We start from the raw sequence: 17,518 nt of genomic DNA, 5'->3' as shown, positions 1-17,518 counted from the left end.
GAACTGGCAATCATTTTTAAAATACTCAACTTTTAATCATTTTCTTCCCCAGAGTTTTTTTTTTTTTTTTCCTTAGAGGATAAAGAATACATAGCTTGCTGTTTTACGTTTGTCTAGTTTTTCTGTTAATCTGTAAATTTTGGGATCAGATTCACATAGATGAATACAGTAGACTTCAATATGTTCTTTTATTTTTTCATTATAATAGAAAATTTCACTTTTCTTTCAAATGCCCCTCTCTGATGTACCCAAAGATTAAAACATGAGAGATGGAATTTCCAGAATGCATGGAAAAAGAAATTTTGCAAAGTAAAGTTTTCCACCAGGTAGAAGTTCAAATTACCACAACTATTCAGAGTTTTCATTCCAAGAAGACTCTGATGAAATAAAATTTAAAATTGAGTTTAAAAATATAAAAATATTTATTACAAAGTGAGCATTTACGTGGTAAAATTCCTTACTATAGGCAATTATAGAAGTCTAGAAAACAGGACAAAAATAAAATTCTGAACATTTGCATGTGTAATGAGCACTATAAAAGATGCCAAAATAAATACTTTGAAAGAGTCACTGACTCTTGTACTTCAGCATTCAGGTAATTTTAACAAATTACTACGAAGGAATTATTCTCATATTTATTCTTAAAAGCCGTGGTGGAGTGACTAGGTGTAGAATACAAGTTAGAAAGAGTAAACTGATTACTTGTGGCTCATTGTCAGTATTAGTTTTCTTACTGCCTCCAGATTACTACAGATAACAATTATACGTGAAATCCAAAGATTCTTCATATATTTGTAACACAATGCAGTGAAGGCCAAATTTAGACCCTGATTAACCTGTATAGTAACCTACAGATTTTTTTTTTTTTTTTTATGATATTAACAATATTGATTTCTTATCAATCTATCTAGATACCTGAAGAGAGGATGCAATGGAGGCAGAACCATGCCCTTTTCAGTGATATCCAGTGACAGAACAAGAGACAATGGACACAAATTGTAACACGGGATGGAGTACTTTATTGTGCAGGTTATGGAGCATTGGAGCAGGTTGCCCAGGATAGTTGTGAAGTCTCTCTCCTGGGTGATCTTTGAAAGCCTTCTTCCTACACAACTTGCTCTGTATTTCCTCACTAGAGCAGATGGGAAGGATCACATGACCTCAAGAGGTCCCTTCCTAACTTAATTATTCTTTGCTTCTGTGATTCTATGATTCCCTAGTAGGGAATTTATGCACCAGATGGATCAAAATTTCATTTGTTGTTCTGTGTCCAATACTGACATCCCATAAGGCTATAGTATTTTTATTTATTTAAATCAGTGAGTGTTAGTGTTGGAAGTGTTAACTTCCTAATGACATTGAGAAACATTATAAATATATATTGCCTCTGCTCATTACAGTACTCATAAATGAGATTTATTTATTTTTCATATTCTTAATATTTATTATTTTACCAAGTATACTGTATAATTCAATACTTTCTGTTACTTTGATTTTTTTGGGTTTTTTTTTTGTTTGTTTGTTTTGTTTTTTTGTTTTTTGTTTTTCCCCTAAGGTTTTTATTCTTATTCTTGAAGTAACTTGGTTTTGCTTCAGGGAGCCAAATTTCATGAATCGTTGACAAAAAGGGCAACCTGGCAGAACTTTCTAACCCCAGAAGTTTGGTTTGCTTAAAATTAATGAATAAATGGATTTGCAATTAGGCTTTTTCCTCTTTTTCTTTTCTTTTTTTTTTTTTTTTCTTCTTCCTCTGCTACACAACTCTTTGCCCCGTGAAAATCTTGTTAAACAGACTTATTCCTAGGTTAAACATTTTGTTCAAATAACTTTACATAACAATTTAGAACAGCTGTCCAATTGTTGATTTTTCTTGACCATGTATCCACTTCTCTTCTTCAGTGATACAGAATGTGATACTTTTCTCGAACTGCACTGAATATAACATGAATTAAAATACATTTTATCAGTGTTGAGCCATAGTTCTATCGGGAGGCAGCAGTGCTCTATACCACTACTATTTTTTTTTTTACTAAACAGTGCAAAATATTGTGCCATTAAAAAAAAAAAATGTTGCAAATACTACATCTCAAGCTTCAGAGACAGAACAAACGTATGAAGATTACCAGGTGCAAATTCTTCAAGTCTACCACTGAATTTTCTAATATCTTTGAGAAGTTCTTATCTGTATAATCAAGACCTCAAACCTAGCTGCAGTAAGTAAAGATCTAAACCTCAGTCATTGACACTGCTATTTTCATTACCAAGCAGCTGTTAATAAAATTGTTGAATATAAATATTGCCCCCTCTGTATCCAATGTCATCAAATCTGAGGTAGCCAAAAAGAAACTGTTTATAACTGTAAATCTAAATTCTCTGCAGTTAAACTAGTAGCATATTAGTTTCAAACTATGACCTTGAATACCCAAGATCTTATATATCATACACAAGCACTGTTAAAGTAATTAAGACAATTTTCTTTCTCATATAAACCATTCCAATTTAATATATAAGCTGTTTTATTCTGACCATGTTTAATAACTGTCAATGATGTAGAATAAAATGAAAATCTGGCCACATACTGGAAGAAGCTTAATATTAAGACAAAACTGGTACAAAAAAAAAGCCTAGAGTGAAAACAAGAAATTTGTTGCTTTAGCTCTTATTAAAACAGGTAAAATACCTAAGGCTGATCATTTTTGACAGTTTAAGTCAAGAATCTAAAATGTTCATATTTTTGGAGTTACATGACCAAGAAAGATAAAATGAAAGTAATTATACTCCTCTGCCAAAATTTTGGTAGTAAATTTCCAACAATTTACAACAATGTTTGCATAAGTACATTTGTTTAAATATTTTTATTTAATATTCACTTTATAAACAAAAAAGAAATAAAGTTTTAATACAGATATCTATATTTCCCCTGAAAACACAAAGTTGAATAGATTTATTTTTCTAGATTAAGCAACTGAAGCACTATAATCAAGTGTATTGAAAATGCTGTTGCTAGGTAAGAACCTTTATTCATTTACAATTGCTCTACTTGTTCTCCAGAAATAGCACAAATAAACAGCAATGATGGTTTACTTTGGGTAACACTTTGGGATACATGCAGAGACTTGGTGCTATTATCATTTGGTGCTGTATGTGACCCTGCGTCAATTTTAGTGCAGTTTCATAGTGAACTACTGCAAATGAAAGTCAGAGGATTGTCATTAAAGAAATGTACTGGCAGTAACTAATTTTAACTAAAAATCTATTTTATTTTATTTTGTTTTATTTTGTTTTGTTTTATTTTATTTTATTTGTACATGCAAAGATATTTGGAGCTAGAATTACAGTGGATTTTAGTATTTATTTAATTTACTTGTAAAGTTCTCCTTACCTTCAATTGCTGAGAGTAGAACACGAGAATGGTCATATGCAATTACATTTGCATATCTATTCTTTGGTTTGTTTACTTCCAGGTTAGAGTGTTCCCATGTAAACTGTTGACCGGGATCAATAGACTTAAAAAGAGAAAAAGAGAGGAAGAACAGAAAATTTTATATAAACACTACATACCTGTATTTATGAAGTTTACAAAAGATATGCCCCAATCACTTTACCATGAAAACATTTTGACTTTGAAAGAAAATTATTACTTTGGCATGTCTAGTAGCATATTGTATAGTATCATCTCAAGCATTTAGATTTTATGCATCTGAAATTCTCATCACAAATTTTAATTATAAGCTCTTCAAATCCAAGGTAACTGCCTTCTCTTCAGAAAGTCAAGGGTACACTATCCATCACTTTTTTTTCATTGCTTTGCAAGTGAGCAATATAACATGGAATGAAAAAAATGTCAGAAATCCTAAAAACACCAGGAAGAAGGTGGATAAATATTTTTGAATTGATCTATTACAAAAGGTACATGTTCAAACAACTCATTATCCTGCTTACTAAATAAAAAGTAAAAGTGATGAATTTTTCCAAAAGTAAAAAATCTTGTTTCTGACAAATTTTTCTTTTTTCTTTTATTATTATTGTTATTTTTCATTTTGGCTCTAGACCAAGACTTCATATCATTACCAATCAGGGAGCAAGGGAAAGTGTAATGACTGCTGATTTTCTATTTCCTTGTCCTATCTATATCTTCCCATTTAAAAGGCTGGTTTCCATCTTCTTTATAAATGTTTCTTTAAAAAATGAGAGGCCACAATGAAATCTCTCTGAAGGCTTCTCTTCTCCAAGCTAAACAAAATCAGCCCCCTCCACCTTTCTTCATAAGAGAGGTGTTTCAGTCTTCTGATCATTTTCATGGCCCTTCTCTGGACCCACTCCAGCAACTCTATTCTTTCTTGTGCTGGGAGCCCCAAACCCAGAAATGGTACTCCAGGTAGGGCCTCTTGAAGGCAGAGGAGAGTGAGACAACCACTTTGGTCACTCCGCTGGCCACACTTCTTTTGATGCAGTTCAAGGTGCAGCTAGTTTTCTGGGATGCAAGCACTCACTGCAGGCTCATGTCAAGGTTTTCATCTGTCAGGATCCCCATGTCTTTCTGTGCATGACTTCTCTCAATGAATTTTTCTCTCAATCTGTACACACATCTGGGGTAGCCCTGACTGAAGTACCTTTGGCCTCAACAGATTTATGTGTACTGAAGTTTTTCCTCTATTCCTTGATGCTTCACAAGGAGAACTCAGTGCTGTACTGTTTTCTCAAAGATTGATGTATATATATATTTGGGCAAATGCTAAATAAATGGTAGATGGTACATGCTTATGTCTACCATGTTACTGGCTGTATAGAAAGTCACTTTACATTGAGAAGTCATAATGAATCAAGTATTTTTTTACTTTCTGTATCATCAGAGACTTTAGAAGTGTTTCATCAACATATATGCATGATTCTTAAGAATCTATATATCTTATATTTTTTCAGTTTTGTGAGAATGATGTTGCTTCTTTCTTGAGATTACTTCGAAAAGTCCTGTTTTCTGAATGCCTGACACAAAGGTCACAGAGTCCCTGTGCAAACATTAAAGAAAGATTGGAAAGATTTTGAAGGGATCAGGCCTGCAGGCAGTGTTCTCTTCTGTATTCCCTGTTATGAAATGGGAAAAAAAGAAGAAGGAAGCAAACAAATCAGGTGAATTATTTGATGTATGGATGAATGGATGTCTGGATGGTACGGATCACGACTTTGGGTTCTATGATCTCTGATGCAACTTTGAGAGATAGGACATGCTGACACAAGATAGGATGCAACTGACTGGGTGAGGCAACAATCTTCCGGGAAGCAAGCTGGCTGGATTGATTAACAAAGCTTTAAACTAGATGTGAAGGAATAAAGGGATAGACTTTCTAGACTTTGCCACTCAAAGAGGCAAAGAAGAATCAGGGAACAGAGCCACTTCAAGACATAACAGGGAATAAGAAACGAGGGAGGGTCCCTCCAAGAAGGTATCAAGGTTGGTAGCTCAGCTGAAGTGTCTCTACACTAATGCATACATCATGGGAATTAAAGAGACGGAAACAGTAGTGCAATTAGAAATGGTGATCAAATCATGATCATAGAAACATGTTGGAATGAATTGAACAAATGGAATACTACAACACAACAGTTGAGGCTTAATGGTTTTTAGAAGATATAGGCAGGGTAGGAGAAGTGGGAAAGTTGCCCCCTATGTAAAGACAAGAAAGACACAGGACTGTTGGGAGGGGATCCAGAGGAGGAACATGAAGATGATCAGTGGGACTGGAACACCCCTCTTATGAAGAAAGGGTGAGGGAGGGTCCTTTCCAATCCAAGCCATTCAACAATTCTGTGTTTCTATGAATATAGAAACTTGTTCAGGACATTCATTGGCTATATTTTCAATATTTTACATAGTTATATGTGTTTTATTCAGAGGTCTAGTAATAATGAAGAAGATAGTAATTCCAAAATAAATCAAAGATATTCAAAATATTTTAAAAGAACTGTATATAAACAGGGGTTTTTTTGTTTGTTTTTTTTTTGTTTGTTTTGTTTTTAAATAAAGCAATTACTTGACCCAGAATAAATCACATCTAGGCCAACCATTACTACTTTTTTTTGAGAGGTACATACACAAATACACTGTTTACATGCATCCCCAGCAAGAAGTAATGCTGATGTGCATTTTTTTGTGTTTTGAACAGAAGGATATACTATACCTGATCTTCACTGTTTTTACTAAAGTAAATTTATATATGATGAATACTTTACAATTTTTTTAATAATTGTTTACACTTGAAAATCATGTTCTAAATAGATTTTTGCCCATTATCTGAAAGAACATCAGCTCTATATTACACTTATAGTTAATATGTAGCTTAATATATAGTTAATATATAAATAACTAATAGTTACCTATGTACCTATGTTTGTTTGTAATTTATTAATAACACTTTGTATTTAAAGCTTAAACTTATCTGCTCTGTATTCTTCTTCTATTTTTCAGTCCTTAATATTTAGGTGATCTAAAGCATGTTTTCCATTCCTTGAAAAAAATCAAACAGTATCTTTCTTTGTCAACTATTTATAGAAGTAGATGAGGATGTTTAAAACACAGCAGCATACTATATGCCACACTTACTTCTTTGTGTGATGTATAGTGAGATGGTGTATCTCAATGATTGAGTCCTCATGCAGACATAGTTAGCATAAATTACATCAAAATGGAGCAAATGGGCCTGCAGTTTAATCTTTCCTCCTTTTCTCACCAATCCAAACAGCTTTGTGGCCTAACAACCGTCCCAATAAATGCTTTTTTTTTTTTTTTTTTTTTTGGCAAAAGAATGTCAATCTATATTTCCTCAGATTTAATAGCCATACAGGAACAAAGAGTAGAGCGGTATTGGCAGACACATTTCAGAAGTGTGAAAAACTGATAACTCATGAATAACAAGTCTGTACTAACAGTTTTAATGAGTGGTTTAATGGTTTAATGGATGGCACTTTAATAGGATTTCTAGTATATTCATTCTGAAAGCTTGTCTTCAATAAAGCTGTCATTAACAAAGAACCAGATTTCTTCCTAATATAAGTGTGGAGTATGGCTGCTTTGTGCAAAGGAAATAAAGATATCCATAATACTGTTATTACCCTCCCATGCTTTGAGTAATCTTTCAGCTGTTCTAAACGGTTGGCTGCAGAGAGAAAAAAACAAACAAACAAAAAAACCAACTCTAACTAGGAAAATACTTGAGAAATATGTATATGATGCATCCTACATAAAATAGTTCCTTTACTATGAGTCATGGTAACAAGAAAGTGTTTCTGAAAGAATTCTGAAGGACTCACTACACTAATCTCTACATCTGCTCACTATGAAGTTTTCCTTCAAGCAAATGCTCCTTGCTAACATTGTGAGTCACCTGAGAGTATATACTGATGGAATACTGAGAAAGGAAGGAGAACAATAAACTTCCTGGTGTAAGATGCTTGCTGTCATGGAAAAATGCTCTAGTAAGGGCTGCTACACCAACAAATGAAGAGCCAGCAAGTTTGAGTTTGTGTGTAGGGGACACTGCTAGTTACTACAGAAGTTTCACAAACCCAACTACCTATAAACAGAACATTTTCACCTTTTACCTGTGTCAGTAACTGCACTAAGAATTTCATATAGCTAATGAATCTACAAGAAGATAGTATTATATTATTCAGGAAACTAGTTAAAAGAATGAGAATTCCACACTGCATTACAAAGACATAATGCTTGAACTTTAGTACAACCTCATGTGAACATGCCCACGGAATTATATTTTGCTTCTAAGGTAGAGTTTTTCACCGCATACAGTAAAGGTTGCCATTCTCAAGTGATATAGGGGACAAAACCATATTTTTTCCATGAAAACTTTGTTGGTGTTCACATATGGGTTTTCATTTTTGTCCTAGAAATTGAATTGAAAATGCATGGAGATTTCCTGTTGAATCTCAGTGGAATATGGCAAACTGTTCAAAAGCAGACATAAACACAGAATCACAGAATCACAGAAACACCAATGTTGTAAAAGACCTAAAAGATCATCCAGTCCAGTCATCCACCTATCACCAATAGTTCTCACTAAACCACGTCCCTCAACACAACATCCGAACATTCCTTGAACACCTCCAGGGTTGATGACTCCACCACCTCCCTGGGCAGCCCATTCCACTGCCTGACCACTCTTTCAGAGAAGTAGTATTTCCTAATGTCCAGCCTAAATCTCCCCTGGTGCAGCTTGAACCACACCTAAAGCTTTTGCCAGCTCTTCTTGAGAACAAAGATATTTCCTCTATCATATCAAGCAGTAATCATATGACAAAATTAGATTTGCATAAAGCCATTTTCCAATGGCATCTAAGAAGGTACATTTATATGTTACTGAAGTGCACTTAAGGAGGAAAATTTTCTCTGAAGATGAATTTCTGTTACATAAGTGCTATAGAAAACTTTTTTCAGAACTCATTTTGTATTTGTCTTCCACCTTAAGATGAAATTCATTTATTTTCCATCTATGATTAAAATCCTCTGCGAGTGATATCATAACCAGTTATGTTAGAAATAACTGAGTGTTGAAAACAGAGAATTATACTCCACTTCAAGCAGGAAAAAAGTACTAGGAGCAGATGAAGAATGAAAAGAACAGCTTCAATAGTTTCAATATTCCTGTTATTAAAGCATCCTCTTGTTTTGTTTTGGAAGAGTATGTGAAATAAAGCAATTCTTTATAACTTTTTAACAGTCTCACAGAGAACATTGGTGCTGCTTTAAGTTTTCAGCATGTTTTTAAAATGCTGTCAGCAATACTTTTGTGTGTGTGTGTGAAAGGAATAAATAAGACTTGTTCCATGCATCTTAAGAATCTATCTTAAAAGCCTTCTCCACTGGTTTCTTCCTTTCCCTGCATAAACACTAAAAAACACAGATGAATCTTTAAAAAAACAAAAACAAACAACAACCTCATAAAACTAAGATTTACATATAACAATCTCTATATACTATATTCTTGAATGATTTTTCTTACTGAAATGGACTATGTTTCTCTTCCTTCATATACCTGTGGTTTTGGTTGGGTAAAATAAAGCTGAAATTTATTATAATACATGGATTTTAAAACAATCTCCATGGAATTTCTTGGCAAATAGCATTAGCTATCAGTCCAAAATCTAGCATTACAGTATATTAACATCAGCTTTCTTGTATCTGAATATTCTTTTAATTATATAAGCATAAATAAATGGTCTTAGTCCAAAGAGGCATTCACAGCACAAAGTAAGATTATAATACATTACTATTAATCTTGACTACTGCCATTTCAGATTCCTGCACTATGTCTTCAAAATTGTCACTCTTAACTACCTTACTGGCTCAGAGACTATTGTAGCTGGAAATTTTGTAGCCTCAACCTCTGTGAAAGCAACAACATATGTGGTATTAATAAAAAGGCAAAAATTGTTAAAAGTTTATTGACTACACTAATAGAAACAATTAGTGTATGTAGAATGTAGAATGTAGAATATCAATAAATGCTGTTTTGAATTTTAGAAAAACAAACAAACAAACAATCAAACAAAAACTACTGAGGAAGCTACTGTAATAACAGATGAGACAGAATTTTTTTTTTTTTTTTTTTTCCTGAGAATGAATTCATTTTTGCCTATAAGTCAGTATTATCTGTTATGATATGGAAGTTAAGTGCACCTGTTTCTGGTACAGATTCATTAAGTAGGCTATCTGATCTTCATAGATTTTTAAAGTGTTTTATACCAATAAGCCTTATAATTGCTTTTTCCATAGAAAACACACCATGTGTTAGTAGTGTCCAGGGTTTATATTGTTGAAGCTTGAGATATAAAAAGAAATGTAGTACATTCAGTAAATTGTTTTCTTATCAGAGATCCTTCCAACTGATATTGAAAAGTGACAGTAAAACTAACTAGCATGGCACCGTTCAACAGAATCAAAATACACCTTTAGTTTTTCCAATAATCAGTGTTAAACACTGATAATATACAACTTATCTTATTAAATAACCAGCATACAGACATACAGACATACTCTAAAAATCATGCAATAGCATGCAAAGGCCAATATTGCAACCTTTGTGTTACTATGACAGATCCTCTCACACACACACACACACACACACAAAAAAAAAAAAAAAAAAAAGTATGATTCTGAATCTAATCTCTTAAGGGTGTAAAGCAATGAATGACCGCAGATCTCAGATGACAAGTATGAAACTACACAAAACCCAGGAATCTGCTTTGGAGGAATAGATTTTCTGTTCTATGTCACAGGAGGAAATTACTTTAGTAATCTAATACACGTATTGCATAAAAATAGTCAGCATCTTAATATTCTGATTCAGTCCTATCTCCATGACCACTCTTTATTTTTAAATTCTAAAGCTTAAGAATAAGATATGATATATAAAGGTGAGTCTCTTGAATATGTCTTTCCGCTCAGCAGCTGTGAACTCCATATGGAGCCTTGAACTGCATTAAAATCCCACTGAAACTGCCAGAGCCAGAAGAAGCTTAATAATAATATGTTTCAGTCAGAAAACTTCTATTTCAGATAAAGAATACAAAATAAATATATGACGTAAATGATATGTTGTGGTAACAAGGTAAACCAACTTTTTTTCCAAGGCTAGAATATTGCAAGTTAACACTAAAGTGTTATTTACTAAAGTAGGATTATAGAAAATTTACTTATAAGTAGAAGTGAACTTTATTGAGAAGAACTAACTATGCTAAAACCACTTTATTAAAAAGATTAATTATAGGTTTATTTAAATTTTGCAATAGTTGTAACCTTGTGGGTTCACCTCTATCCTACCACGAAAGCTGGTATTCAAGGTAAAGTTATGAGAGAATTACAAGGATATCTACACTGTTCTCTTTATTTTCCCTTCTAAGAGCTGGGGTAGGAGGAGAGTGAAGAAGACACTATTAAATAGTTTCTTAATACATGTAGAAGAATGAACTCCTTCAATCAATTGCATCAAAACTGTCAAATCGTCTACATTAGATAATACATTATTTTACCACATTATTTTCTGAAATTCTACTCTCCTCCTCTCTTCCGCTCTCCTCCTCTCTCCTCCTCCTCCTCCTCTCCTCTCCTCTCCTTCATTCTTTTCCTCTTCTTTTCTCTTCTTTTTCCTTTTTTTTTTTTTTTTTTTTTTTTTGAGGAAAAAAAGCCTATACTATCTTATAACGTACAGCCACTTTGTTTTCTGTAATATATATTTTACCAACTTGTCACATTAACCCCATGTATTCCTTTCAAAACCAAGGTGCAGATGTGTGTAATTTTCACATTTGTCTAATGGACATTTTACATTCTTTCTCAACTAGATTTCAAGTAACACAAAAAGGAACATATGAATCCTCTTGCTCACAAAAGAAAAACACTGTTGAGGAAAAACAAAAACAAAGAAGATAAAACCCAGCTTTTCAAAATCTTTCTATCAGTTAAATGAAAATCTGTGAGTTGAATTTAGGAATGTTTTAAGAAAATAGTCCTGTCTCCTCTCATGACCTAGGCCTCCAAAGGTGGCCTGGGAGAGGAGACAATATGTAGATGGGTGCCTTTTGGGAAAGAGGTAGTCAAAGTAGAAGAGAGAGGTTGCTTTTGGTCAGCTTGAAGAAAAACACCTGGGAACAGGTGTTGAGGGAATACTTTTGCAGAAGACAATGTGTACAAATAACATGAAAAGATGCATACAGGTTATGGGACAAGTAATACTTTCTAAGTAGTAACTAAAGTAAGATAAGAAAAAAAAAATTAAAACACTGCTTTGTTTGTAATGGAACCAGCCAAAGAAGCTGTGGTTGAAAAGTGAATGTGTATCAGGAAATTGTATGTTTATTTTTTTATGTTATGATATTACAGAATTTTCATGACAGCTGTTGACCACTATCAGTCTATTTCATAAGAATTTCATAAATGTAGTGCAAGAAATTTCATAATAAAAATAATAGAAATAATGGAGTGTGAGGAGAAAAAGGTAGTTATATATACATACACATATACATATGTGACCACTGATGAAAAATGTTTGTATCTCCAAAGAAGAAGTAAACGTAGTATTTTCTTACAAGCAATAAAAATCAGTAGTTTCCTGCTACATTTTACCTTTGCCTTTAACTCAAGAAGACAAAGCATCTCTCTTTTCCATTTTGTGTTACCAGTTCAAACATAATCTGAAGTGACAATAACTGAACTGTTACCATCTGTACCCATCTTTGCTTTGATAGTTACTCTTAAGAGACATCAGTGAGAACTGCTGCTGAAAGGCAAGATCCCAACCCCCAATAACAAATGTTCCCACCAGTTCCCTTGTGCTGGCACTAGAGCTCACACAACCATGTGGTGAGCTAGCTTAGGGAATTGATCCAACTGAAAATAGCAAAGAAAAATAAAACAATTAGTTTTCATCTAAATCTATTTCCTGAGACAATCCTTGAACAGCTGCACGTGTGTTTGTGCCAGTATTGGCACAAGAGAAACAACAGGAATGCACAGCCAAGACAGGGAAATGACCTATGCTGATCACCAAACTGCAGCCTTAGAATACTGCCTACGCTAGACCATGAAATCAAATAGCAGAGCATTTCAGCAATTCTGTTTTAAAATGGGTGAGCTCTGGACCAGTTAGAAACAAAGTGGCATTTCTAAAGTTGAGATTTTAAAGGTAATTTTTGACTATTCCTTGGGCAAACCAACGTAAGCAAAGCTTGATGCTGACCTATATTTGGTCACATTTTAATCCTTAATGTCTGATTATTCTGCCCCAAATGACTTATTTTGTAAAAAAGCAATGTAAAATGAAGTATAGGATGTATATGGGCTGTTTATATAGTAAACAGTTCTGACAGTATTGATACCAAGTATTCAACAATTTAGCACATCTTCGCAACACTAGTGGTAAATGGTTAAGATTACATTCTCAAGATTATTTTTATGATTTAAGAGGTAAACAAAGGAAATTATACTACATTGTATCAATTGTAATGACATTCATTGTTTGTTTCCTACACAGCTAATCCAAGGAGTAATTTTGTAGTACAGCACGAAATGACTGGCAAATTCATACTAAATACTAATTGTTTTTTTTTTCTCACGTTGAACATCATTACACAAATTTCCCTGTCTGATCCTTTGTCTATATTTAAGAATTTTTTTTCATGTAGAAATGTAAAAAGACACTCTCACATTTTTTACTGCAACAATAAACAAGATCCTTGAGATGCTCTTCAAAATAACTTATTTCTATTATTTATAGAGACTACACAGACCTTTTGATATCTAATGACATTATTTTTCTGAACAATCCTAACTCTGATCACTGTTTAATTAAATAATCATCAGTTATATTTCTGTATTACAATAATAGGTATTCATCTTAAACAATTCCCATCACGACTCTAAATACATCACACATTTAAAGGATCTCACTGTCGAGCAGCCACATGTATCAGGCAAGTGCTAATTCTTTAATCCATGAAAAATTAACATAGTGGATTGTAATTTCTTCTTTGTGGACTATATGATCCTGTTAACACTTAACAACATAGTGGATAATTTTTTAATAACCCAAGGAACTTTTAACTACAGAGTAGATGGATGGTGGTGCATTAAAATGAAAAGTGCTGTATCATTCAAACACTGCTTCAAGTATGTGAAGACAGAATCTGCTCGACACATATCTTTACAAAAAGATTGTTAGAAGAAAAGGAGCCACCTCACTGATGTAGTTATCTTACACAGTAGACTTACTTTACCATGGCTTTATTGTCCAAAAATAGCATCACCATGGTGGTTACATATCAGGGATAAGCCTAGAGGAAAAAACAAACAAACAAACAAACAAACAAACAAACCATGATATTTTTGATAATTTGAGAAGCAAAAAATAAATTACCTCATATTCCTGTGAGAACTTCAAATTGTCATTTGCTTTCAATCTTTCAATATGATCTGCAAGTTCCAAGATAGGTATTGGGGGGTGACTGGCCATACCTGTTGGAAAAGAAAGAAGAACCAAATTTAAAATAAACTACAGTGATGACAGCACTGAAGAAATAAAACAATGTTGTAATTATAATGGCTAGAAATGTATAAATAGTAAAGATGTCATAGTGAGGGGAGCAGGCAAATAGTTTGGTTACTCAAAGCACAACATGCTCTGGATAGATGAGCTCTGAAGCCAAATTAAAAGAAGTCACCAAGCATATTTCCAAAGCTAACATTCCTAGTGTAAAGGAAAAAATTTACTGTGAGATGAGTCAATGAGGTTATCTAGGCATGGAAAAATGAAACAGTTAGATCTGATGTCGATCTCTGCTTTGAGTAATGACTCTTAACGTCATTTCAAACTTCTTCTCCTGCACTATATGAAATGGAAACTGCATTGAATTAGATGAGGGAAGATGAACTGGGAAACAGACACTGAAAGAGCCCTAAAGGGGAAAGAGTAGTATTTTGACAGAAAGCAAAGTGACTTATGCATAATCAAGAAAAATGAACTTGAGGGATGAAGGTTACCAAGGTAACCGCAGACACCTGAACCTGCAAAGGAAATGGTACAAAACAAAGAAACCTAGAACCAACAGAAAACTAACTTATAAAAACTAACATAAAATTAATGTAAGTAAAATGAAATGGATAGCTTGAGAATTAATAATGATGTATCAAGGTCTAGAGAACTGACTATGCATTCTGACTAAATTAAAAATACTGAAAATATTTTATGAAATTTTGAGGTTACTGACATTCACATGCAAATACAAATGACTAGAATAGCATGCATCATTGCTTTTAGACAACGGTCACTGAAGACAAAATCAGACATCAGACAGAACTTCAAAAATGTTTTCACTAGTAGCAGATTGTAGAAGCAGGGGTTGTACAGGTTAGCTGGACACACATACTGACTGCACTAGTACCTTAAAATACACTTTATTTATAACCCCATTTATCAACCCCCAAAAGTACCTACAATCTACTTCAGGTGTAAACATCTTTGTCTACTGAAGAAGATACTAAATAAAAAATAAAACTAAGAGCTGGGGAACAGAGATAGATATGGGTGAAGAAGGGAGTACAGGGACAGCAAGGCAAAAGAAGGACAGAAGAGATGTGGGGCCAACTAGCATAATCTGCCAGCTGAAGATCTGACAGGAAAAATTTGTGAACAGCATTGTTTCAGTGTGTGCCTCCATGACCCTCATCCAACTGGTTTCATTCTTCTCTTCATGCTTAATTGAAGAGAGTTTTCAAATGCTTGTGGAAAATAAGAGCTGGCTAGAAAAAATAAACTAGTGAACCCCAGAATCTCTTGAAATTAAAAAAGGAAAACAGTGATGACTCAAGGGGGCTCAAGCTGGAAGCCATGTTGCACAATGTCATTTGCTTTGTCACCGTGAATTTTAAGAACATGCCTAAAACAGTTAACTTGCATTTCCTATAATGTAGCTGAAAATGACCATGTGATTACAACACAGTCACACTATAGCTTTTTTTTCTTTCTCTCTCTCTCTTTCTCTCTTTCTTTCTTCTTCTTTTCTTTTCTTTGTTTCTTTGATATTTCAAGCAAAATACTAATAATGTCCAGCAACACTGACCCTATCTGACTCTATGAACATATATTTTTTTATTACCTTCATAGCACATATGGGATGTTGAAACAGTGTTTAAAGTAGACATAAAAACAATTTGCCAGTCAACTAAAAAAACAGAATATTCATCTCTAATTGTTAGAAATTTCAGTTAACAAATCAGCCTATAATGAATCATTTGAATCAGTTCAGGTTGTCTCCCATTTTCTTTGAAATTTCACTTATTCTCAGAAGAGTGTGGGTGACAGATATCTAACAGTTAGCTCATTGATCCAGATCAAGCACCCCTATGGAAAATATGTCAGTGAAAAGGCACAAGAGAACTCTAGATTGATCCAGAAATGGAGGTGGACTGATGTACATCTAAAACAGTGCTTGAACAGAGAAAATAATAGAGACAAAGATGTTTAGACCTTTTCGAGCGAATCGTGGGAGAGAGTTATTATCATATAAGGACTGAGTGGTAGTTTGGCTAGAGAGGGAGGACACAGAGCCAATCAGGGAGGCGTAGGGGACTGAATTACTGCTCAAAGCTGCAAAAAGTAAAAGCCAATTGGAAATGGGAAACAAATTAGTAACAGTAGTAGATCACCATAATCAATCAATCTTGTACATACAGGCACTTCAGACATGCACAAAACAGAGTCTGGAAACTCAACTAAGATGTTTAGAGGTCCAATTACCCTATAGTAAATATAAAGGACATAAAACCAAAGAGATGAACTTGTTGTATACATGATGAAGCTGACTAAAACACCAGCATCAAAATATCAATAATTAGTTTTCTGTGAAGGATTATTATTATTTTTTAAAGATGCTGATTATTCAGTACTTTTAAACTGTTCTTATTTATGTGCTCCTCCACATGCCAGCTAATATTCCTAAAAGGAGAACTCATATTAAACATTTTGTGCAAATTGAAACTCGATGTAAAAACTTCTTTGTAAGAAAACAAAAATACTTAACACTTCTGAAATTTGATAATTTTGACCACATATAAACACCCTTTCTCCAGGATTTACTATATTTAAACAGTTTTGAACTTGCTTCAAATACTATATGAAGTATGCTCTACCAAGATGCTAAAAATTGTTATTTTCTTAAAAAGAACTGCTAGAAATCTTTTGTTATGTAATCACTCCGTGAATCATAAGAAGCATCATAATAGAATATGTTATGAATGAACATGTTACGATCTCATGTAGAAGCACAAGGCTCCTACTCAACTTGACTCAAAACCCCACCCAAAACACAGGTAAACACACTTATTTTTGTGGCTAAAAATAAGAAAATACACTTATTTTCCGACACTTCTCCACATAAATCAACGTGTGCTACAAAAAACACAAAGCATTTCAGACAAAATACAGTTAAATTTCAACAGGTTTTGTGACATGCTATAAAATCAAAAGAAATACCATGCCAAATTCATGCTTTAAGACTTTCTTTAAAGTAAGAAATTAGGAGAAAGAAACACTGAAAAAAAGATTAAGAGAAAAAGAAAACAAATAAACATGCAAAATACAGTTGAAATTGTATTTGTAATGAGCATTTATTTCCAGACTTGGTAGAAAACTGTTTTTAATTGATCTTACACAGCCTAGTATAGTAGCCCACTACAAGAATTAAAATGTATGTTTAAATTAATGTTTATAAATATCTTCTGATTAATCTGTGGTAAACATAAAACTAAGAAACATGCGGTACCATATGTGCCAAAATTTTAAGCCACAGCTGGGAAGGTAAGGTCAGAATTTACTTGCAGTCTTTATCCAGGCATTATATTTGCACAGTGCAACTCTTTACCTGGCTGAAACAAATGGACGTTTCGGCCTTGACAATAGGGTATTAAATTAGGATTTTGTGTTATTGTCAATGTTTTATGCTAAGGGCTTTT

At 33.5% G+C, this 17,518-nt stretch overlaps 1 protein-coding gene across 17 annotated transcripts in view; it reads right to left on the bottom strand.

Annotated features, from left to right (window-relative positions):
- Positions 1–17,518, bottom strand: part of PTPRD (protein tyrosine phosphatase receptor type D) — a 1,183,295-nt gene that overhangs the window by 61,861 nt on the left and 1,103,916 nt on the right. For 10 of the 17 annotated variants that reach the window (XM_052700439.1, XM_052700441.1, XM_052700444.1 and 7 more), the window contains 3 exons: positions 16,035–16,154; positions 13,926–14,023; positions 3,383–3,506 (listed from right to left, as the gene is read on the bottom strand). In XM_052700439.1, coding sequence (XP_052556399.1) covers positions 3,383–3,506; positions 13,926–14,023; positions 16,035–16,154 — 342 coding nt within the window. The remainder of the gene's footprint in view (positions 1–3,382; positions 3,507–13,925; positions 14,024–16,034; positions 16,155–17,518) is intronic. The other 7 variants (XM_052700447.1, XM_052700448.1, XM_052700454.1 and 4 more) reach the window with 1 other exon arrangement.

The sequence above is a fragment of the Tympanuchus pallidicinctus genome, unplaced genomic scaffold (assembly GCF_026119805.1).
Source record: "Tympanuchus pallidicinctus isolate F22 unplaced genomic scaffold, pur_lepc_1.0 scaffold4, whole genome shotgun sequence".
Taxonomy (NCBI): domain Eukaryota; kingdom Metazoa; phylum Chordata; class Aves; order Galliformes; family Phasianidae; genus Tympanuchus; species Tympanuchus pallidicinctus.
Note: the sequence above shows the minus strand (reverse complement) of the source record. Positions and strands in the feature narration are given on the sequence as shown.